This window comes from Camelus bactrianus, chromosome 12 (genome assembly GCF_048773025.1).
Source record: "Camelus bactrianus isolate YW-2024 breed Bactrian camel chromosome 12, ASM4877302v1, whole genome shotgun sequence".
Lineage (NCBI taxonomy): Eukaryota > Metazoa > Chordata > Mammalia > Artiodactyla > Camelidae > Camelus > Camelus bactrianus.
Genome location: NC_133550.1, coordinates 39,875,340 through 39,900,813, shown reverse-complemented (window position 1 = coordinate 39,900,813; position 25,474 = coordinate 39,875,340). Strand labels below are relative to the sequence as shown.

Below are 25,474 nucleotides of genomic sequence, written 5' to 3'. Positions count from 1 at the left end.
ACCCATGCATCTGGGTTACCAAGGCTGCTGGAAGAGATTTGGGCCTTCTCACACTGGAGCAGGGTCTTGGGTGGACCTGAGTCCCCTGGCTTCTTCATTATTTTTGTCAGCTGTTAGAGGAGCTGTGAATAAATCCTACTTATTTCAGAGCAGCAGGTGGAGAGGGGTTGAAACTATGAAGGCACCCCGACAGTGGTCAGTGGCTGGCCCAGGGAGAATGCTCCCTGGACCCAGAAGCCAGTTTTGTTTGGTTGAGCTGGAAACTAAGGTCCTCAAACCTCAGCCTCCAAACTACTTACCTTCACATCTCTTTAATTGGTGCTGCCTGACTCGAACAGGTACCATTAGGAACACCCCTTTTAGTAAATACATGTTTTAATGGAATGGATCTTTTTTTTTAATGACCTTACCTCAGGCAGCAGGCACTTTGAATTTCATAAGTATGTATCAATTGGCTTTTTAAAAACTCAATTGTTTTCACTTGTCTTGGTGACCTGGTACTTGTCCTGTTCCCAGCAACTCCTCCACATTCAAATGTGATGTTCAGATCTTCCTTGGAAGTCCTCCTGCCAATCTTTAGTGGTTTTGCTCTTGTAACGTTTTGTAACATTTGACTGCTTGTTGGAGTGACCATTTCTGAAATGCCCTGCATGGGATTCAGTATTGCTCTCATGAAGATGGGGTTGTTATCACTGCCACCTGCTTAGTGGTGGGGAAACTGGGGTCCTAAGAGGCTAAGGAATGTGCCCCAGGTTACACAGAGAATATGAGAGAGAGAGAGCAGCTTGGAACCCAGATCTTTATGACTCAAGAGGTGTCCTTTCCTCATCTTTATTTCCATGCTACCTGTTTTTGAAAATGCCTCCCTTAAATTCTTCGGTTGTGTTTGCATTTGGAAATTAAAACACTGACTTTTGCTGCACTCACCACCCACAAAAGAACCACTTGCAATGAAGGCTACAAATCCCTTTTGTGTGAGTGTTTCAGTCTGCAGATGTGTTTTATGTGTGCGAAATAGCTCCAGGTTTCAAGACAAAGGCTGATTTTCCACCATGCCAGTTAAACTAGCCAGCCCCGTGAACAAAAATCAGTGAAACAACTTACGCTGGTATCATGGAGACATAGACAAGAATTTAGTCACTTGAAAATTTAATTCTTCATCCAGTTCAGCTAATGCTTGTTGAATACCAGCCATGAGCCAGGCCTGGTACCTAGGCCCTGGGGAGACAAAAATGAATGAGGCTTTGCCCCAGAGAAGCTCATAGGTTAGTGTTGGAAGAAGGCACCAAACAAATAATTTCAATACGCTGTGGAAAGTGCTCTCATAGCTGGTGCTCAAGGTGTGGGGAGACCCCAAAGAACCCTTTAGTCTTGGGAAGAAGAAAGCTTGTGATTAAGAATCTTCCAAGAAGTATGAGCTGTGTCTGCTTCCTCACATGGAAAAGGCAGGCTGACTGTTGCCCTGGTGCGTGTGAGTGATGCACTGGGCAGTCTGGTTAACTTTACCGCTCTGGCCTCTGTCACATCATTACCATTTCGTGTGTGTTTATCTTATATCAGGCAAATTTTTGCCTAAATTCTGTTTCACTTTCCTGTGTAATACATATAATAACAACTACTAATATTTATTGAGGCCTTATTGGAAGCCTCAGTTAAATGTACGTTTTGGGGACAACTCCATGACATACCTTTTTATAAATGTACATTTTTAAATAGATGTACATTTTAGTAACAACGCCATGAGAGAGAAACCATTATTATCTGCATTTCTGTAGCTGGAAAACCTAAGACACAGAGAGGGCATGTGATGTGCCCATTGTTACTGGCTTGTAATTGGCAGAACCACTCTCCCCTTCCTTCACAAAATTCTAGCCAGTCTGGTCTTTAATCAGTTCCTTTCAGGGACCAAGCTTTGAGTGAACTCAGGGTCTTGGCACACACTACTCCTTCTGCCTGGGGTGCTGTTCCCAGCACACTTGATGTGGCTAGATGGTTTTCATCCTTGAAATCTGACCTAAAATGCCATCTCTCTTAACTAGCCTGTCTAAAATAGTTCCTCCCTGTTATATTTTTGGTTTCTAAAGAAGACTTACCTCAATTTTAAACTATTTAAATTATTGTCTGCTTATTTGGTTTTTGCCTGTGTGCCTCACTAGAACATAAGCTCATTAAGAAGGAAACTTTGACTGGTTTAGACATTCATGTGTCCCCAGTGCCTATTACTGTGTTTGGAGTCTGGTGGGCACTCAGTAAATGTTTAAATGTTTGTAGAAGGAATGCCAGACAGAGCACTCAGCCCTGGTGGTGCCAAGGTGAATAAGGTGGGCCTTTCCCTTGGGGATCTTACACTGTGATCGGAAAGACAGGCAATCAGCAGCCAGTGCATTGTGCTGTGTACAAGAGGAACGTGTATAAGGTGCCCGTGGGGACACAGAAGAGGGCTCAACTGCTTTGCCTGGAGGCTGGGCAGACATGGAGGAGGTGATGTTGGACTCTAAACGCTATTTCACCAAGTATTGCAGGCCCTCGGACATGCTGCACGTGCCAGGAAGAGCCAGGCAGGCTTCACTGCATGTGTTTAAGTGACTACTCTCTGCGAGGCACCATGTACTAGATACTAGCAATCGATGTTTTGGGGAGCTTGCAGGCTACATAGAGAGACAGACTTATTAGACCACAATTGCCTGGGGATGAGTTTGGAGAGGAAGGCAAGGGCTAGATCATAGTGTTGAGGTAAAGAGATGAGCATGGAGACGTGTATTCTAGGCTCCAGGTCATGAAAGGGATGTAGGTAGAGGAGTTTGATGTTGGTGAAAGGATGCCATTGAAGATTTTTAAGTAGGAAGTGAGATGACCAGTTCTGTACTTGAGAATAACCTAGATGTTGGTGTGGAGATTGACTGGAGGCAGGGAGGAGGGAGGCCAGTCAGAAGGCTGCTGCAAGAGCCCAGGTGAGAGGTGCTGGACGAGGGCGGATTGCAGGAGACAGCATAGAGTGATGCTTGGAATTAATAGGTCATGATCAACTGAATGTATAAGATGAGAAAAAAAGAGCCAAAAATGGTGAATAGTTTTCTAAGTTAGGATCTTCCATTTGGATTACTGCTCGTTAATCAAGGCGGGCCCGTGTTTCCCAATGTGCACGGCTAGAACTTCTAAACTCTCAATAAAAAAGTTGTAAGATAGTGCATCAGTCATTCTTGTCCTGGAAAGTTACAAAGCCCACAGGCATATTCAAGGCTCTGAAAAGTCCTGCAGTAGAGAAACTCGTTTAATTTTATTTAACTAGTGTTTCCCAAATTTCTTACCAATAGAACCCTCCTTTAACACTCACACCTAAAACAACACACTTTGAGAAATGCTGAGAAATGGAATAAAACCTGTATTTTCCTACCTAGCCCAGGCTCTGGGATGATGTATTTACTATTATCTTGACTTCTATGATATTACTATCCTGGAAGCCTTTGAAAATTTTGAGGCATTTGTTAGAGTAGTAAGAATGTGGACACCAGGGCTGGACTGCTGAAATTCACACCATGCCATTGAACCTCTCTGCACCTCAGTTTCCTCATCTTTGAAATGGAGCTGTAACAATAAAATCTTCCTGAGGTAATTGTAGGATCAACAAGTTAATTCCTGGACAGCCCTAGGGACAGTACCTGGCCCCTGGGAAGGGCTCAGTAAGTGAGAGCCCTTGGGAGGGACAATACACACTAGTAGATGAGACTGTGGACTTGGAAGCTGCATTGCCTGGTTTTGAACCTGAGCCCCTCTGCTTACTGACTCTGTGAGTTTGGGAAAACAATATGGAGCCTCCATGCCTCAGTTTCCCTCCTCTGTAAAGCAGGGAAATTTGTTGTAGCTACTTCATAGAATTGTGAAGAATAAATGAATCAAATCATGTGAAAGAACGTCATCTCCTGGCATGTTAACTGTTTTCACTTAAAAAAAAATCTTCTAAATTGTCTCTGTTATTAGCATAATTTTCTTATGTAGATTGACTCTCAGCTCCAGTGATGAAGATCCAATTTTTCAGCTTTCCTGGCAAGTTATTTTGGTCTTGTATTTTGGCATTCCCCCTCACTGACTCTGGAGGCCTTGAATTCAGAGTATAGTTTGTCACAGAGACTTCCTATTCTATTCAGTTGAGATTGGTTTCTTCATCTCATGGGCTGATGATGTTAATAAAAGTCCCTCGATTCTGGGGAACACCTGGCCCCTCCTCTGGGCTCCGTGCGTTTCCTAAAATTGTAGACATCTGTTTCAAATCACTTAGCAGAAGACCTTGGGATGCTCTTGTGGCAAAACCTCCCCCTACCCCAGCGTGTACACAGTCTCCTGTTCTCTGAGAGAGAGGCTGGATTATTTTCTTATTAAAAGTTTTCTGATGTTATATCAGTGTAGAATCTTTGGAACAGGTCACCCCAACCCTCACATTCAAGCCAATTACCTGATATTTAGTTATCAGTTTACTTCAGGGACTGTCTGCTCTTGGTGAACAATTAGATTAGAGGATGCTGATGAAATTCGAGTGGCAGAAAGTAGAAGTTACATTTCTGAGTTCAGAGTTTCTATTTCAAGGTTGAGTAAGTGGTAAATTTTTACTAAGAGATTCTAGTCTAATAGAATCAGAGTCTCAGGGTCCCCCAGCACATCCCATAGGCATTTACCTGCCTGAGAACATCAACTCCTTTTCAAAGGTGGGTCTCCCTGGTCTTTACGTTGGCATGAAAACAATTAATAATTTAAGCCATACTCTTTAAAAAATAGAAATACTGTATAAATACAAAACTGTAGTAATAAATTTAAAAGTTGATCTAGCTGGGCACTGTTCCCAGACTACCAGATGAGCAGGAACACAAGTAAGAAGAAAAACTGCTATATAATGCAAATGGCTTCAGTCTCATTGTTTCCTGCTACTCTTAGGTTGCAAATATAGAGAATTGAAGTTCCATTACAGATAAATAGGTTTTGTGGGCTAACCTGGAAACCTAATCACTGTTTATAACATTATTTCTATGGGGAGAAAAGTATTCCGTATTACAAACAGATGGTTTGCAAGCAAAATTTTGAAACACAATAGCTTTGTGAGTTGGGGGCCTCCTGGAATTTTAACCTGCAGTTGGATGTTTTGTATTCAGGGCTGATGGATGAAAATTAGAGGACTCTCAGTTTCCCCACTTCTGTGTTTCCCTCCCAAATCCTTGCTCCCCTCTTCGTCCTAAAAGCCTTCTCTATTCTCTGGTCCCTGGGGCCTCATCTGCGTTACCTCATTCTGACCCAGCCCCACCCTCCAAACACTGCTGGGGCCCCAGGAAGCCAGGAGGAACTCTGAGCGTTGTTCTTTTGTGTACATTATTAAATGGCAGTCAGGGCTCATAGGCGACCATGCAGCCCAGTGACCAAGAGTGTGGCTCTGAAGCCAGACTTCTGCCACGTGGAGCTGTGCAACTTTGGCACGTTATAGCACTTCTCTGAGCCGCTGTCTCATCGCTATAGAATTAGGTGGTTGTGAGGACTAATAGCAGAGGACTGTAACGAACCAGAAACACTCAGAGCAGTGCCAGGCCCAGGGCGTTTCTCCACGCAGTTACGTGATGGGGTAGCTACTCAGGGACATCAGGGTTTAGACAGATTCCACAGGAAGCAAAGCCACTGTTTGCAAACACTTTCTGAATTCCAAACAGCAAACTTGGAAACAAGGGTCTGGACTCTCTCTGTTCATAAGTCAGGGCCCAGGGAAGTTCTGAACATACTTTTTTTTTTTTTATGAATTAGGGGTGGTCCACATACTTACATAGTTGAGTGGTAATACTAAACTCTTATTATTTTGGATAGATTAAGCTCTATAGCAGATTTTTTTAAACAAGCCTTCTTAAGTAGTTTCATTCACTAAATTGTTTTCACCTACCAAAAGTTTGTTTTTCTTCAGGCAATTATTTCTTTGCATTTGAGCTTGTTCTGTTTTCTAATTTGCATATAGACTAATATCTGCACATTGGCTTTATCTTGTAGGCATGAGATCTAGCTGGAAATAAGGACTAGAAAAATAAAATACTTAGGATTTGGGGATAGACCCTCTGTAGAGGATGGGGCCATAGCATAAGATAAGAAAAGCAAATATATATCTTCAGTTTTTTTCAGAATGCCCTCATTCTTATTTGAATCCAGTTTTCTTCTTATTTGTGGCCTGAAGAAATGGAAATGAAGCCAGTTAAGAGATCAGCCTTTTTGAGAGCGCCTCATTGAGACTTCACCAAGAGTCGTGTCTGACAATGAGATTTTAATTTTATTTGGACAGAGGCTTAAGTGTCTATCACTTGACCATCGCTTTCACTGATACGTAGGAATGAGAGTGATAGCTTTCAAAAGGGGACCATTTCAGAGTAACTGGGTTTGTTTACTAAAACGTGGGCGCTATAAGATCTGTTCCCCCTCCTTAAGAAATTTGAATATGTGGATAATGTGCTGTCATGAAGATTTTATAATCTGCAATATTGGAGAATTAATAAGATGTTGTTTGACCATCTGGTTCTATATTCTTGGTGTCATGGTTTGCTTTTTTATTTTTTTATTTTTATTTTTCAACTGATGAGAAACAAGGAATGAGAGCATAGACATTTCAGAGGTATTTTATAAACAAGGAATTTAGGTTTAATTGCTTAACATGGTTAAATTTTATTTTTACCTTATACAAAATAGGAAATGTAAGGCCTATTACATATATTTTTCCCCAAGACATGAAAGGAAAACCTCCACTTCTAATTTGTTCCTTCTCTGGCTCCAGATTCAGATTAGCTGACATTAAAAACAGTGTCTTTGCTATAAGTAGGAGTCAGACATAAATCATGAGGAAACTCTAGAAAGAAAAATCACCTACAGGTAGGACCTATAGAGATTTCATATTTCATCCATTCATTCAAAAATATTTATTGAAACCCTAGTATTTGCATATCATGCTGCCAGACACTGAAGGATCTGTGGAAGAAGTGTTAGAGACATCCTCCCTTCCTCTGAGAAGCTTACAGCTTACTTGGGGGGAATGACATAGATGTATGTATGAAACAATTAAGTTGTGATTCAAGGCAGCATATGATTAAATACCAAAATGTGTGGTTCCGACAAGAAATTCTATAGGAGTTCAGAAAAGGGAGTGATAACTCAGTGGCACCACTGTTTTCTGCCTACAGATTGGCAAATTGTAGCACTATTTGTATGAAATATTTTACACTTGTTTTTTTGGCAGCCTCAGGCCTTGACCCCCAGGCAGTATTAAAAGCCTACAAAAATATTTGTTCTCCAGTCTCTCTGGCTTTTTTCCCCTTCCTCTTCTTCTTTAGGCAAAGGAAGTGCCTTATACAGACCAGAATGTCCCTGAGAGGCAGGTAGCTTTTGTCCGTCAGCATCTCTTTTAAATACAAAGTAGGGACCCAGCCCTGTCATTCTCTGTGTTTGAATCCAGCAGCACATGTCCCTCCAGTGCAGGCTCGCCCTGATATTGAGAGGTTTAATTTGAACTTAACGTCCGTGACGGACGAACTAGCCATCCAGGGTCAGATAAATTTATGGCTTTGGAGGATTGCTGATGAAAATCCCCATGGTCATGATGTTGGTGAGGGAACTGACACAGATGTAGGAGCGTTTGGACCCAGATGTGCTCCCTGTGAGCTGGGTTCCCCAAAATATTAGAATATGATGACACGCTGGAAGTATTGCGCTGGGGGATGATGCTTAATGAAACTCACTGGCTTCCTGTTCTATTTTTGTCATATTCAAATTAGCGCAGTGCTCAAAGACGAAGCCATGGGGCTTAAATTCTTAAGAATTAAAAATAGAGAGAGAGAAGAGAAAGAAGAAGAAATAAAACGCTTGTGAAGTCAAGCACACTGTTTGGGACCACACCTGGCTCCACTCACATCCTTTCAGGGACTCCCCACAGCTGAATGTGGTTATCATTGAGTTGCTTTTTAATCTCCTGTGATTCATGAATTTTCAGTTTCTTTTAAAACTGTCACTGGTTCTACCCCACCGCTTCATTTTAACCTTAGGCCTGGAGGAGGCATAGATAACAGGGATGCTTTGTTCTGTCCTTGATACTGTTCAGTGGAACGTCCATGGGGCTCAGCACCACTTGGAAATCATGTGGCCCTTGGTGTTCATTCTTCTTGTCAAGTTGGTGGCCCTTCTGGAAGTGAGCATGACCTAGAGTGATCGAGACATCAAGCAAAGCAGTGATCTCGCCTGTCAGTTTCTGATCGTGTTTATCAAAGTTGTTGGTCCTGGCCACAGCTTAAGATTTATTTGCGGGCATCCTCTGAGCTGGCTGACTTGGGAAAGTAGCCCTGGAAAGTGTTTCACCCAATATCTCTTGATATAATTTGGTATCTGTCTAAATAAATGTTATGTAGCAGATGGTTATGGAATGTCTTATCAAATTCTTGGGAAGACTCTGCCCTTGTAATATTTTTATTTAGTTATCATACTGCAAAGCACAAAATGGCAGCTTTTTTTTTTTTAAAGAACAAAAAAATTACACAATGGGTTGATATTCTGGGAAGGAATGGCAAACCTAAAATGTATTCTATATGTAATCCCTTTCTTGGGCTGTGCTGTGCTGTGCTAGGTTTTTCTGGAAGGGAGCTCTTTAATTTTAGCATCCACAAGAGGATGTGTTTTGGATCTATTTGGCAATGTCATCTTGAGAGATGGCTCAGGAGTCTAAGTTCAACATGTCCACATTTGCTCTCTGCTCTCAGACATGATGGAAAAAGCACTCTGCTGGTTTCCTGTTGCTTTTCATGGTTTTAGCATCGTGTTCTTATTCTTGCTCAAAATCAATAATCCACTATACAAAGTCTGGCATTTTGTACTGAAGCCAAGTACGAGAAAGTTTTAACTAATGCATGTGTGGGGTTGCTCTTTTTGCTGCCTTTTTTTCTTTTCTTTTTTTTTTTTTTTTTTTTTTTTGACAGGTGTACTTTTAAAGAAGATTGTGTGCATTTAAAGAACTCAGAAAACTGGCTGGATATTTCATCCGGAGCGAAAAAATGCCCTCAAATTCACCTGTCTCGAAGTAGTAGAGATAAGGTAAGAGGAAAGATTTTTAATTTGTCTCTACTGTCTCATTTTACACAACTCATGCTAACTTCCTTCTGTGTATAAACTATCTTTTTTGCGATAAAATAAGCTTAGTTGTGAGAGCCCACTCATTTAGTTACCTGTTATGGAGAGCCTGCCAGATGCCACCTGCTTTGAAAGATAATGGGGATGTAGTGGAGAACAGGGCATTGAATCATGGGCTTGCCCTCGTGGAGTTTGTCATCTTGTGGAGCTGACGATGACCTTCATTTGTTGAAACCGAGGAAGGGAAGGACTACTAGTGTAGTAGAAAAACATATTAATAAAAAGAGAGGGAAAAAAAAGAAATTCAGATTTATGAGCAACAAGACTCCTTAAATGTGGCTTAAGTGTAGAATTTTGGTTTATGGTTCATTTTCCTGACGTGTTCAGGCTGCTTCTACAACTGTCTTGTGGACTTGGCTTCAGGCAGTATTGATAGAGCAGGAGAGAAACCAATGTGGGCATGCGTATTGCAAGTAGGGTCCCTGGGAAAGTCAGTGGGTTCTGGCCGTGGCAGGTCCACCAGGGCCAGCACATCAGCCCTGCCATTGGATGAGAGACAGGAAGCAACATGAGCCCAGTCAAGCATGTTCTGATTCACATACCAACTGCGCCCCATGCGGAAGAATGGAATTCCTGCTTTGCTATCTCAGTGGCTGTAAGGAGACATTTTCTTCCTAATTACAGCTCTTGTATTATGAATAACTGTACAAAATCCCCATCAGCAGCCAGTTGACCTGTCTGTTGAGCTCACTCTGTTTTATTTGAATGCCACATTAACAAGGAAATGGGCCACTTTCTCTTTCCCCTTACACTTTGCCATTTCAAATAGCAAGAACCATACCATTTAAGATGATTTAACATTCAATAAAGGAGAGCCAGAGCATTTAATGAATGATAAGTAATGGAATCAAGCTTTCACGTCAGAACTGATCAGAACTCATGGGTCTAAACTTATTTTGCTGTTGTCACTTTCTGTTGTCCTTGTGTGGGCAGGGATGTGGAGGGTGTGTTGGTAGGGGATGCCAAAAAAAACCCTTTCAGACCCTTCATCCAGGCCTCCACCAGCCCTGAGCCAGAGTGAATAGATTCTGTGAGAAAAATGCTTAAGCATGTAAGTATAGGTATGGCCAAGTTTTTATTGCTCTTATCAGTCTGGAAAATAGCTGACGTTGGTGCTGATAGAAACTAGTAGAAAATACCATGATCAGTAAGTACACCCAGGACTCCAGTGAGTGGTTAAAATTCCACAAGGCTCTTTTTCCTTTATCATTTTGAAAATTTTAAGGGTAATACTTCAGGTGAGTGTAGTAAGGGAAATTTGGTCGTTGAATAAAAAGTGCTGCTCACGCAATTTGCTTACCTACCTTTGAGTTCATGCGTATAAATTAATCACCATTCACATCTAGTCTGGAACATTACAAAGCATGCTTACCCAAACAACCACTAGTGCTTTCTTCCCCACCCTGAGTCCCACTGTGGTTTACCCTAATCCCTCTAGAGTCTTCCCACACAGCCATTACCTCACTCTCTCCAGCCTACCACCATTGTCAAGGTAAAGGAGGTAAGAGTTCAGTCATTTGAGTAAAGCTATTCTTTGAAACCAACTTTGGGCTGATGATTTTAGTAATGTTGATAAGATATCTGACCCCGTCTCTTGGTCATATTATTTCAAAATATTTCCTGTCCTTATGGTTATCTGTGACTTGCCTGAAAGTCTCAGATCTTCAGTTACTTAAGTAATTCCTTATCCTGAACCTATAGAGATGGCAGTCTATGATTTTCACCATTTCTATTAGCTTGGTTTAAGAGTGTTTGCTAACTGCCCATCATGTGCCTAGTAACATTCTAGTAACTTTCTAGGTATGGAAAAAGCCCATATGATACAGAGCCTCTGTTTCCAAGAAGCTTTGTCTCTTTACACAAAACAATTAGGAGATAGTATATCCTCATCACGAAACTCGCATTAAAAAGAAATATTTAGAGCAATTCCAATTGTCTTGGAGGGATTTCATGAGTTTTTGTTGAGTAAAAAATCAAGATGCAGGAAAGTATTACAACATGATCTTACATTGACCTAAAAATGTCCCTGTATGTGTTTATGTATATTGTCGCTATTTGATTATTTAAGCATGGAGAAAAATACGGAAGAATTCATACTAGGTCATAAACATAAGCTCCCCTGATGGAATGACTGAAGTAGTGGAGAGGGAAGGTCAGAGACAAGTAAAAAAGAAAAAGAAAACTGAAATTCTTACATACACAGACAAACACAAAAAAAGGATGTGTAGCATCCCACGTTTGCATTATGTAAAATTTTATTTGTATACCTATAGAGAGATTCTAACATTCAATAAAAATGGCTTATACTGATTAAAAACAGAAAAGGTATAGTAATAAAAATACTTTCTATAAACAGCATGGTTCCTAAGGGAGAGATTAGAAACATTCTTTTACAAATCAGAACGGAAACATGGAGTTCCTCTGTCATTGATACAACCAATGTTGTTTTAAAGTTGTATCCAGTGCAGTAATACAAGAAACAAGTAATAGAAATAATTATTGGAATGGAATAGAAGAAAATAATCATTATTTGCTGATCTTAAGTGGTTATATATCTGTAAATTCTAAATACATTAGCTTTTAAAACTATTCTGATTAATAAAGGTAAAATAAAGTTCTACATGTTCAATGAATATTCATGTATCAGTAAGCTTACTACATGTAGTACAGACTGTTACCATCCATTAATAAAAGATCTTATTCATTAAAAACAACAGAATAAACTTAAAGAGTGAGGTATATACCCCATATTTTAAAGTTACTTTTACTATGAGATATATGTTGAAGCCAGCTACCAAAAACAGTAATTCTGGCTATGCAACAGCTTGCCTTAAGCACGTTCTGTAATAATTAGATAGTGGGGCAGTGGTCTACCGAGGTTATTTACAATTCATACTAGGGAAGACTTATTAGCTAAAAGCATAAGCAAATATAAAAATATAATAAAAATTCCACAAGATATTTTCTTGGAAGATATGAAACATATCTTAAATATATCCAAATGTAAATTACATTTCTTGGAGGGAAGATATCATAAAAATGTCACTCTGCCTCAATATGTCTTCTAGATTTTGTGTGATCCCAGTGAAAATTTGAATAGGCTTTGTCTTAAAATTAATGTAAAATTCATCTGGAATAATATGAACTGGTCAAGAATATACAAGATATATATTGAAAAAACAGAACTTTATTTAAGCAAGACCATTTCCAGATGATTGTAAACATGTATATTATTGGCAATAATTCAGGCCAGGACTCTGGTTTATAAATAGGAATGTAGATCCATGGAATAGAGTAGAAAGCTCAGAAATAGATGTAAAAATTTTAAAGATTATTTGTCACAAATTAGGAGGAAACAAGTGAGTTATTTCATAAAAGTTGCTGAAATAATTGGCTTATGATATGGAAACAATTTAATTCACATTTTTTACATTGAATATAAAGATAAAATTTGGTCTAATTAAGAAATCCATCTAAAAACCTAGCACAGAAAATAATTGAGCATCAGATAATAGAAGTATAATTTTCTTGGCTCTGAAGCAGTATGTTATGTAATAGCAAAAGAAAAGTATTCATATACTTTAAAAAAATCTATATGACAAAAATAAGACGACTAAAGCACATACTTCAGGGAAATATTTGCAACAGGCAAAATATTAATTTCAAAATACTAAAGCTAGAAGAAATGAAAAAGAAAAACAGACACCAGAAAGTAAGCAGGCAGAAGTGTGTATTCTCACAAAAGGAGGTTTAGAGGGTTAGACATAGATACGGAAAATCATTCATCCTCACCAGTTGTCAAATAAGAACAAATTAAAGTGAAAGTAAGGTATGCTAACACCTAGTGATGGTGATGCCAATTAACACAACCTTTTTGGAAAGCAATTTGGCAGTATGTTTCAAAAGTCATAAATACATTCATTCTGTTTAAAGCACTAACTCCAGGCTAAGACTTCTGAAAAGTAATTTGGAAGAAGAAAAACCGTAAGTGTAGAGATGTTACGGCAGCCGCATTTATAGAATTAGAAACTTGGAAATAACCAAACTGTGGCAATAAGAGGAAAGGTTCAATAAAATAAGGTCTGTTGGTAGTATGTTATGTGGCAGGAAGTTCTTTGGCCCTATGGACATTACTAGCTAATTAACACTCAGACTTTATATTTCATCTGACCCTTTGGGTCTTCGTTCTCTCTCTCTTTTTTCAGTGGAGGTACTGGGGATTGAACCCAGGACCTCGTGCATGCTAAGCATGTACTCTACCACTGAGCTATATACCCATCCCCCTCATTCCCTCTTTGTCCAGCTTAATTCAAGAAAGAGCTATTAACCTGATAGGATTCCTACGTTGGGTTCATTAAGCTAAGGCATCAGCTTTTTAACCATTCTTGCCTGGAAACCGAAAATACCTTCAACTCCCTGGATACCCTCTCCTTGCACTGCATTTGAAAAAAAAAATTACTGTCTCCTATTTTCTGATCAACTCCAACTTCTGCCCCTTGTTCCCCTGAAACTGAGCTCCACTGAGCCATTCCAGCAGGCACTATTAGTCCTCATCTTACTTGGCCTTTTGGCTGCATTCTTGGGATTCTCTTCCATTGCCTTCCACGGCACACCCTCTCCATGCTCTCTTCCTTCCTTCCTGGCCGTGCCTCTGCCTCCCTTGCTGTCTCCTTCTCTCCCTGACTCTAAATATTGGACTTGTTTCCCCAGTTTTGGATCTTCTCTCCTCGCCTCTATACTTTGTCCACAGACAATCCACTCCTATGGCTTTATATACCATCTCTATGTCCATGTCTTCTTTTTCTCCAGCCTAGATTCCCTTCCTGAGCTCCAGGATCATATCCTCTTAATTATCACACAGGTATCTTGAACTAAACATATCCAAAACTGAAGTCTTGACTTTTCCACCCAAAGTCTGTCTCCTGCTTAGTGTGTCCCATTACAATATATGGTATCTCTGTTCACCCATGTGCTCACCAAATCCTCCATGTCCACATGTCCCACTTCCAATCCCAGCCCATGCTACCTCTGAAGAGTATCTTGAAGCTGTCATTTCTTTCCGTTTCCACTGTACCATCCTAGCCCAGGCTTCTATCATCTCTTAATGATCTCCTAATACTGAGTGGCCCTCCAATTTTCATCTAGTGACTTTCTTATACTTCTACTAGACTATAAGCTCTTTAAGGGCAAGGATGACTGTAGCTCTTTGGTTCACAAAGTATTCAATACCTTGTGTAGCACTTGACAAATTTTAAAAGTTTGATGAATGCTTATGGAACAGACTAATGATTACAGTTAGGTAACTACTTTGTGTATGGAAACTGGAAGGAACTGTGGAAAATTTAAAGCAGCTAATCAAAGTAGGATTTTAAAACACTTTCTGATTCTTTTGTTGTGGTATTTGAGCAATGAATTCAATTCAAGGTGTGTGTGTATGTGTGTATACGCACACACATACACATACACACACAGGATAATGTGTGTTAAGAGCCTATTCTCAGGTGTGCAGAACAGATAGAAATGCTGGGTTGAAGCATGAACGAGAGTTCAGCCAGGTGTTGAAGATGGGCTGGTAGGAGTGGTTTGGGGTTCATTTTGATGTTCAGGTCCCCTAGAGACGGTTGGACTTCTAACCATTGACTTCTTGGTCAATGAAAGTTGGACTGTGTGAACTTGTGTTCTTCCAGCATGATTCTAGGGCTTAGAAATAGAAATTTTTGAAAATGGAAAGATGAGGGTAAAATCCCAGGGCTAGAAAAGATTTAGCAAGTTTATCAGAGGAGGAGAGACAGCAGGTTCTTAGCTGGCCATGCAGAGTCTGAGTGGAGGGCAGTCAGAAGTATAACAGCAGGTGGACACCGCAAGATTGTGTGGGTAGTGTCTTCATCATGGGTAATAAGGTTACCGCTCACTTCCTGTGCTTCCAGCTTCCTAATACTTAGCCCATTTCTCCACCAGATTCCCTTCAGGCCCCTGATGCAAAAAGCATTTCCCACTGGCATATTATTTTCTTTAATTTTCCTCTTTTTACTTTTTCTTTTCTCCTTTTTTTTTTTTTTTTTTTTTTTTTTTGGCTAAACATAAATTAAAAAATTTGTGTTTGGATGGGAATATTTAACATCATAAAGATACAAAATATCCTAAAATTAATGCATACCTTTAGTTCAATTCCAGTTAAACTTATAGTCTTCTCACCCTATTTGGATAAAATGGTCTTAAAGTTTATATGGAACAATAATGTATAGGAAATGCTAAAAAAAAAACTATGAAAATAAAAATAGGTTGCCATAAATATATTTAAATCCACAGTAGTAAAAATGTGATGACATTGGAATAGAAGTAGATCAATAGATAATTGGAACAGTGCAAAGTTCAGAAATAGCTTGCAGGTATATGGTGATTTAATATATGACAAAAGTGGTATTTCAGTTCAGTGGGAAAAAACTTGTTTTTAGTAAATGGTTATTACATAGCTGATTAACTATCTGGATAAAAATAAAGTTGGACTCTTATACTATATATAAAAATAAATTCCAGATGGATTAAAGACATAAGTTTAAAAAATAAAACAACAAAGATGGTGGAATAATACGTGTATATAAGCAAGGGTTTGGGAAGAACTTTATAACCAAGACAAGAAACCCTGTATTTGATTACATAAAAACACATCGTGTAGGGTAAAAGATACCACATGTGCGAATTGCAAGATAAACAGTAGATTAGGAGAAAATATGTGTTGGAAATACGACAGATAAGGATTAATATCTGTGCTATACAAAGAGCTCTTTAAAATTGATAAGGAAAATACATACAAAGCAGAAAAATGGTCCAAGAATATGCATATTCAGTTCACAAAAGAGCAAATTAAATAGCCAATAAAACATCTCTTTCTTTGCATCAGCAATCTGAGAAATTCTCATTCTATGGCAGGTCAGAGGATGAGTTCATTTAAGGCACTAGGATGGGTGGAAATGATAGAAAAACAATGATTTGTTTCCTGAATCATTTTCCCCACACAGACGACAGTGACCGTGGTGGGAAGCTTCTCTCCAAGACACTCAGAGTGCGTAGTGAAGAATGTGGACACCGGCAGGATGCTCTGCAAGGGCAAAAGCGTATCCAATGAGACCTGCACCTGCAGCATCCCGACCAGAGCAATCTACAAAGGCAAGTGTACTCTGCTGTTTTTCTGTTAGAGAGTGAAGAAGGCAAGAGTAGCTCCTGAGTTCAGATTGCCTGGGAAGCCAGTTAAATGAGAGACTCTTCAGAGTCCCACCCTGTAGACTCACTCTCCCCCTACTCCCTGCTTCCTGTTTTTTCCCTTGGTCACTCCCACCTCTGCTTTACTCATCCCTTGACTGCAGGACGCCACTATCACGTGTGACTGGAGAATGATGGAGGAGGGTAAGTTGATTAGGCAAATGGAGTCAAGCCAGAGACCATTGAGCTGAGCTACCCAGATGGTTCCGATAATTCAGAGATTTGAAAAGCTGGGAATGCCATTGGTGAGATGAGAAAACAGAATGGCCAATATTCTATCATGTTTAGTTCATTGCATTCATTCATTCATGTAGAAGTATTTATTGAGCATCTATGTGCTAGGTGATAGGGATACAGTGACCAAAAAAGACTGACCTGGTCCTTGCTCACGGTATTTATAGCCTCTTGGGGTAGAGACAAGTCAACAGCACATTACAGCACAATGTGTAGCATGCAGGGCACGTAGCACACCATGTGAAGTGCATGAAAAGGGCACCTAACTGGACTTAGTGGGTAGGAGAGGGGACAAGGAAATCTTCCTGGAGGATGAGCAGGGTTGATCCGGACAAAGAAGGGGAAGAGTATTCCAAGCAGAGACCAACCAGTGTGATGGCCAGGAGAGAAAATCTTTGTTTGAGGAGCCAAAAGAGGTTCTTTATGGCCAAGGCAAATGGGATCAGGACAGGTAGAAAGCGGAGTGATAGAAAATGAATACCAAAGACATTACAAAGTGTCTGGCACAATGTATCCATTTATGATCAATACATTTTGTCAAATGAATGGCTGCACGTGGAGAATGGGGCTGGTGGAGGCGAGGAAGTTCTGAAGATCAGATAAAAGGAAAGCTGTTGCAGTGATCCAGGTGAAGGGGACTGAGAGCTGAAGTAGTTGGAGGCAGATAGGGATGGAGAGAAATGGATGGATTTAACGGATGGTTAGGAATTACAATGGACAGACGGAGGATTCCTGAGTCCCTTTGGATGAGAAAGACTAAAAGTAGAGTCAAGTTCATGGTTATTAAAAGGCAGGTCTTGCTCACCTATAAAATATACTTCTGAAGTATTTGAGATTACCTCAGAAGGCTAGTTGATTGCTTTTAGAGCCTCCATCAGTTGCACCCGACCCTTTGCTTGCCCTTTTCTCTGAATGCCTTGTGTATCCTGAGCAAGTGCACAATCCACCTCCCACCTTGTGCACTCACCCAGCCAGTGGCCATTGCCAAACCTTTGTGGCCAACAGTAGCCTCGCCCCTTTCACCAAATCCTGTAGCCTCGTCCTTCTGCTTTGAAAAGTCACCTCTTCTATGTAGTCTTGACGGATTCTGCTCTGATCATCCCAACACCCTCTGGGTCCCCCACAGGCACACCGATCTTGATTACCTAGGTGCTACATGGACTCATAGGATGTTTCCTTGACTATACTGTCATTGTGTCTTTTCACCTAAGTTATTTTATCTCTTCTAGAATCACTGTGAATGCTTCCAGAGCAGAGATCGTATATATTCATTTCCTTGTGACATTTCCCAGCAGTGTTTTGTGCACAGTTGATACTCAGAGAAGTATGACTTTTGCTAGTCTCCATCACTGGACACTTGGAGATTCCACTGACATGTATTTTCTCAGGGAGTCCCTCAGTGCTTACTGTCCATGTGTTCATTCTACTAACATTTATCAAGTGTCTGTTCAAATACTCTTGCTGAGAGGTCATGCCAGCCCTCCAAACCTCCTCGTCTTTGGAACAGAGGATTATCATTTCATGCATACTCACTTTATGTGAACAGAATTTTATATGACATCCAGGCTTTCAGAATGAATGTTATTGCTGCAGAGAAGCACCTTAATATAAGGCTTCTCAGACTTTAGGAATCACAGACTAATAAAATTTCAGTAAGAAAATGAGGGGTGCCAGCAAAGTTAGGCCAGCTTCTTATTTTTGTCAAGGAAAGAGTTTTCATTTTAAAAGTATCATCTACTCCTGCCAGTTAATTCATCAAAGGAAGAAGATATTAATACCAAAGTGGGTGACAATGAAAACATCCCAGGGTAGCACTGGTCCCTGGACACAACAGGATTTGAAAGGCACCCCTCCAGGCTGTGGCACCCAAACCTGGTTATACAGTCATTGCATGGGGAGGATTACAAACAGCTCCCTGGACCTACTCGGGCCTGCTAAATCAGAATATGTAAGAATGCGTCCTGGAAGCTATGTTTTCATCAATTTCTCAAATGATTCTGCTGGACAACTGGGTGTGGGAATCCCCTTGGATTGATTAGAGTATGTATGTTAAAGAAATGCAGGAAATATGCCATTTCTATAATGGTGACCTAGCAGTTTTTATCTTTCTTATTACTTTATTCTTTTGGGGTTTTCTAACAAATGGGTAGGTTTTCAAAAGAAAATAAAACCTTCATCATAGATTTGGCAACAGTTGACTCCGAGAAGATCATGGATCGCAGCCCTGGGGGAGCCACACTTTAGAGTTTGTTCGGTAAATACTTGTGCGGATTTTTCTGAAGGTGCAGGATTTCCTCTCTAACATTGTAGTTATCATGTTCTAGGCAGTTCTCGCTCAGTGACTTGTTTTATTCTTATGCTGTGGCCAATTACAAACTGAGATAGTGAGCCCGGGGAGAGTATGAAATGTAAATGGGCTGTAAAATGGCTTTTTCCTAGTGATTATCCATGGGAGGCTTGGAACACGAGGTGGGCCTGGGTCTGTTTGGAGGTTTGTGCTGTGCACTTGGGCTGCCTGGCGTGAACGGCCCACGGGAAGGATCCACGTACTGATTGAAATGTTCGCGAACAGCTGGTGCACACACCCCTTCTGTGTGGAGGAGGGAAAAAATATTTAGTTTTTGCATTTACAGCTTTGCTTGATGATAGCGGGGCTCCACCATAAATGACTTTATCCCCTTCTTTGTTCCAGATGTTTTAATTGTCAACGTGACGGTCTCCTTCGGTTCTTGGCATTTGTCAAAAAGATTCAACTTTACCAACTGCTCATCATTAAGAGAGTAAGATTTTATCTGAAATTTAATTATGTTCTCATTGGCTTTAATTTATTTATTTGCTTTACTCTTTGATTTCCTAAAGAACTCTTTTGTGCAGTAGAACTTTCCAAGGTGCCTTTTGGAGCGTGGCCTAACGGGAGATAGGAGGGCCCCTTAGCTAATAAGCTGGCTCATTCAAGCCTTAATAAGTAAGGTGGAGCAGCAAAGAGGCAAACAACTGTGCTGAGGTGTTTTTTACCCACAGGGAAACATGTTTTCCTCAGATGGAGAGATGGCCTTGAAGTAACAGGAGAAGGGGGGCTGCTAGGTCCTCCCCTGATCAGAGTGGCTTTGGGAATTTGAGTCAAGGGAGAGAGAGTGAGCATGAGATGAGGGAAGTCACAGTCAAGGAGAAGGACATGAGACAGTCTCTTTCATCAGAAGAACGTGTGAATTGTGCCCCCTGTTTTCGTACCATGTTTGGCCCTGTTGAGCTACATACGCCGCTGAGTTAGCCACACCTCACTCTTGCTTCTAAAGCAGAGGGAAGACAGAGGAAATGTGTTTCCCAGATTCCTGGTTTTCCAGCTGGAAGATGGGATGGATGTTCCCATGGAAAAATGGGAAACTGGATTATTATTGATTCAATAGTTCATTCAGTGGTTTGATTGACCAACTATGTGAGTACCACGTGTGGATTTCTTTGGGTCTGGCCTGGGGACCCTTGTTTCCACGGGGAAAGTGCATTCAAACTCGAAACTGAGCTGGGAGGCCACTCTACAGCTGTATAAACAAGAGCCACTGGACTTCATCTTTACTGCTGCGGCACTTTGAAAGAGGGACTGAGTTCAGTGATTTGTAACAAACAGGATGAATTCAGGTTAGGAAAAAACCAAACTTGATACAGAAAGCCTCAGAAGTCCATGAAAATAGGAAAAAGGAAAAAGAGGAGGGAAGTTAAGTAGAGTTTTGTAGCTCAAGGAGAGTTTGGACTTAGTACAGCTCCCCCATCCCCAGTTGCAGGCGCCTAGCGGGAGGAAATGACTTGCCCCAGGTCCCACAGCTATGTAATTAAAACCAGACCTCAGACCCACAACTCCCCGGAGGGGAGTGCCCTTTTCCTTGGGTGCCTACTTCCTCTTCGAAAAGCACTCAGTACAGTCATTACACCTGGGGGATAGCGACAGGCATGCACATCATGAACCTACTTCTAGTGCACTTCAGTGCCAGATGAGCACTTAAGCGAGTCTGTACTTTCTTCTCCCATCAAACCTGCAATTTCTATAGGTCAGAACCTCAGGATGCTTCAGCACTTTTTGAAGAATATATGAAATACGAATAGTGCCCCCTGTCCCTGGGCTGAGGCTTCCTCTTGCCTCCCTTGGCGGCGTTTCCAGACCCACCTCGATTTCCATTTTTATCGTTCTTTCTCTGACTCCGATTATCCTATTAAGTGCTTTTCAACTCTCCCGCTGTTATCCATGCATGATAGGTTATTTGATTAGTAGACACAATTCTTCCTTAATTTGATTAAAAAGCAAACAGTGGCACCCCGTTTTCTCTGCTTGCCAGATAAATACTTTTAGTTTCCCACCTTACAGGCATTTGGCGGTGTTACTGCTCCAGTGAGTGAGGATGGGCTCTTGGGGGTACGGTGGAGGGCAGCGGGGAGAACAGTCTCCAGAGGGAAACTTACCTGAAGGTAGACAAATAGCAGAAGTGGATTCAGAACTCACAGATTCACTGGGTTCTTATTATCTACCGACACAGCAAGCGACCCCAGCTTCAGGTTTCCATAGCAACACCCCAGCAAGTGTAATGATGGTCCATCAGCCTCGAGGGCTGCCCAGAGCAGGGCACAGAGTCAGTACTCTCTCCCCAGCGTCAAAGGACTGTCCTCTCTCCCCTGGGTTCATGACAGTCTATCCAGGGATCTTTTTTCTTCTGTAAAGTGCTCACACGTGGCATCACAGAGGGAAATTCTAGGATATGAATGAACATTTTCCTAAAAATGTAGGAATTAAGTTGGTTTTCCGTGTTGCCAGATGCCCAGTATGCATTGGAACTGGCTGTGCGTGGTGTAAAAGTGAGAGAAAATGTATCCATCCCTTCACAGCTTGTGACCCTTCTGATTACAAGACAAGCCAGGTAAAGTAACATTTTCGGTATTAGAAGGCTTAACCAAAAATAAATGTTTGTGGCCACCCAGTCCCAGCCTGTCTTTTGTGTTTATTTCAAACTCTGAATTTTCCACCCATTTGGATGTTGAAGGGATGTTCTTTATTTCAGGAACTCTGTACAGTTGCTTTTGAGAAATGGGCACCACCCAAGACAGTAGGAGGAGGAAGATACAAGGAAAATAAGAGTAACAGAACTAACCAAGGCTTGCAGGTCAGACCCTATCTTTGCATCAATAATGGGAAAAATCCCCCTTTACATGGCAAAAACAACTCCTACTACTTTGGGTTCCTTTTAAAAATTCCCTGTTTTACTTTCTACCAAAATTCCCTTTTTTACCTTTGGTTTTTAACCAGGTTTCATTTAGTTGGCTCAATAAATCAAAGGCTGTACACTCACATAAAAGAAATTAAAATTCTGTAATTATGAAAAATGATGTTCCAGTAGAAGTAAAATTTTAAAGGTGACTTTGTGGCTCACTCAGGGAGAGTTAGAAGGAAGTATATAGCACACAGCACTGAGGGGGTTTCAATTTTTAACCACATATTATAATTGCATTTCTGAGGGATTTTTGAGGGCTGGGTGTGTCTATGCAAAATATACAAACTAATCTCCTTGGATTGTTTTTCTTTACTTTGTAGAGATGATCTAACCAGTAGTTAATAGTGCCAAAATGGAGAGTTGTTTCTATATAATAAATAAGCATTTCTCTTCACTTCTCAAAAATGTTTTTCACAGAAAAACACTTTCCATGAAATTACCTTGGAAATTCCTCTTATTTTCTTCATAGTAAATCACCAAGCTCAACTGGCAGACATTTGAAAAGAGAGAATGTGGCCATGTAAACACTTCCCGGCAGAACATGGTGTCTGAGCTTAGCACACAAGTGCTGGCTTCATTCAATCGACGGAAGTTAACTGAGCATCTACCATGTGGTGAAAAACAAAAAGGGACAAGTTCTTGCTCTCATTAACCTTCAGTCTAGTGGGAGCACAGGAATTAAAAACAGTAACATGTTGTCTTCTTAAAGGCTCAGTTTTCTATTTCATGACTAATCTGTGGCTTTGATTTATCCTTTTGCTGCTACTTAAGGTCACATGCCAAATAAATAAGTAGCACATTTTTAATCACTGCTAGAAAGTTGATAGTAACTTCGGGTGAATTAAGTAACAAGCAGGGGGAATGTGAATCAGAATGGATTATGAAGTTAATTAAAGACATTAGAAAAGCTTGGTGTGCCAGTATCTCCAGACTTTTAAAGTCTTTTGGGTTTTATTAAGTAATGAGCTACTTTTCTCTTCCTGTTGGTTTATAAAACTAAAACATAGTGACAGGTGTTTGAATTAAAAAGGCAGTGGCTTTAAAAAAAATTAAATTTCTCTTTTGTTATTGTTTCAGTTTTTTAAAAAAAAATTTTGTTGAAATACATGTAACATAAAGTTTACCATTTTTCAGTGTACAGTTCAGTAGTGTTAAGTACATTCTCATTATTGTGCAGCCATCACCACCATCATCTCCAGAACATGTTTCATCTTGCAAAACTGAAACTGTACCCGTGAAACAATAACTCCCCATTTTCTCTTCCCCTGCCCCCTGGTAACTACCATTCTACTTTCTGTTTCTATGAATTTAATTACTCTGGATACCTCATTTAATGGAGTCATCCAGGATTTATCTTTTTGTGACTGGTTCATTTTAGTAAACATAATGTCCTCAAGGTTTATCCATGTTGTACCATGAATCAGAATTTCCTTTAAGGCTGAATAATATTCCATTGTATGTATGTACCGCATTTCATTTATTCATCCATTGATGGACACTTGGGTTGCTGCCACATTTTGACTATTGTAAAATAATACTGTTGTAAATGTGTGTACAGATATCTCTTCAAGACCTTATTTTTAGTTCTCTTGGGGTATATACCCAGAAGTGGAATTGCTGGGTCATATGGTAATCCTATTATTTTTTAACGTTTTTGGGAATGCCATACTGTTTTCCTTAGTGCTGTGCCATTTTATATTCCCACCAACAGTATACAAGAGTTCCAATTTTTGCACATTCTTGCCAACACTTTTTGTTAGTTTCATTTTTTCCAGCTTTATTGAGATCTAATTGACATATAGTGTAAGTTTAAGGTGTACAACATGTTGATTTGATATGTTTGCAAATGATTACTACCATACCTAACACCTGCATCACTGTTAGTTTCATTTTTTGATAGTAGCCATCTTAAATGGGTGTAACGTGATATTATATTGTGGTTTTGATTTGCATTTCCCTAGTGATTTAGTGATACTGATCATCTCTTCATGTGCTTATTGGCCATTTGTGTGTCTTCTTTGGGGAAATATCTACCCAAGTCTTTTGCCTATTTTTTAATGAGGTCGTTTGTTGTTTGTTGTTGAGTTGTAGGAGTTCTTTTATATTCTGGATATCAACCTCTTACCAGATATGATTTGCAAGTATTTTCTCCCATTTTATATGTTGCCTTTTTACTCTGTTGATTACATCCTTTGATGCACAGAAGTTTCTAATTTTAATGAAGTCTAACTTATCTATTTTTCCTTTTCTTGCCTGTGCTTTGGGTGTTATATTCAAGAAATCATTGCCAAATCCAGTGTCATGAGCTTTTCCTTCCATATTTTCTTCTAAGAGTTTTTTTTTGTCTTGTTTTTTAAATTGAGATATAGTTGATATTATGTAAGTTTCAGGTGCACAATATAATGATTCAAAATTTTTATAGGCTATTTTCCATTTATAGTTATTACAAAATATTTCCTATATTCCCTATGTTGTATAATATATCCTTGTAGCTTATTTATTTTATACATAGTAGTTTGTACCTCTTAATCCCTTACCCCTTTTTTATAGTTTTATATGTATGTATAGTTTTACATATATTACATATATTTATAATTTATATATATATTATATATAGTTTATATATAGTTTTATAGTTTTAATTCCTACATTTAGGTCTTTGATCCATTTAGAATTAATTTTCTTATATGGTGTAAGAGAAGGGTCTAACTTCATTCTTTTCCGTGTGGATATCCAGTTTTCCCAACACCATTTATTGAAAAGACTGTCCTTTCCCCATTGAATGGTGTTGGCATCCTTATCAAAAATCATTTGACTATACATGCAAGTGTTTACTTCTGGACTTTTTACCCTATTCCATTGGACAGTATGTCTCTCTTTATGCCCATAGGACACTCTTTTGGTTGCTGTAGCTTTGTAATAACTTTTAAAATTGGAAACTATAAGTCTTTTGACTTTGTTCTTTTTCATGATTATTTTGGAAAAAAAAAATAACTTTATTTTGAGATCATTGTAGATTCCACATGTTGTGAAAAAATACTACAGAGAGCTCTCATATATCTTTTAGGCAGTTTCCCCTAATAGTAACATCTTGCAAAACAGTAGCACAATATCACAGCCAGGATATTGACAGTGACAACAGTCAAGGCACAGAACAACTCTGTCACTTCAAGTCTTCCCCATGTTGCCTTTTTATGACAACATCCACTTCCTCACTCCCACTCCCTTTTTCTGACCCCTGGCACCACTAATCTGTTCTCTATTTCTTTAATTTTACCATTTTGAGGGTTTTATATAAATGAAATCATCAGATGTACCTTTTGGGATTGGCCTTTTTAGCAGAATTCTTTGGAAATTCATCCAATAGTGTGTTCCTTTTTATTGTTGAGTAGTAGCTCAAGCAATGACTTTTTAAACTTTACTTAAAAAAAATAAAGTCACTGCATCCTGGTTTCCTGTATTGTGTCTCCTTGAACCTTCTGACTTTTGACACTATGTGGTTAAAAGAACTGGGGTCATCCAGAGAGCAGGAGGAGGCTGGA

General features: G+C 39.8%; 1 protein-coding gene across 4 annotated transcripts in view; it reads left to right on the top strand.

Annotated features, from left to right (window-relative positions):
- The window catches only part of PLXNC1 (plexin C1), a 141,796-nt gene that overhangs the window by 46,829 nt on the left and 69,493 nt on the right, over window positions 1-25,474 (top strand). For 3 of the 4 annotated variants that reach the window (XM_074375266.1, XM_010962730.3, XM_074375267.1), the window contains 5 exons: window positions 8,973-9,087; window positions 16,203-16,350; window positions 19,370-19,457; window positions 21,479-21,581; window positions 21,723-21,824. In XM_074375266.1, coding sequence (XP_074231367.1) covers window positions 8,973-9,087; window positions 16,203-16,350; window positions 19,370-19,457; window positions 21,479-21,581; window positions 21,723-21,824 — 556 coding nt within the window. The remainder of the gene's footprint in view (window positions 1-8,972; window positions 9,088-16,202; window positions 16,351-19,369; window positions 19,458-21,478; window positions 21,582-21,722; window positions 21,825-25,474) is intronic. The other variant, XM_074375265.1, reaches the window with a different exon arrangement.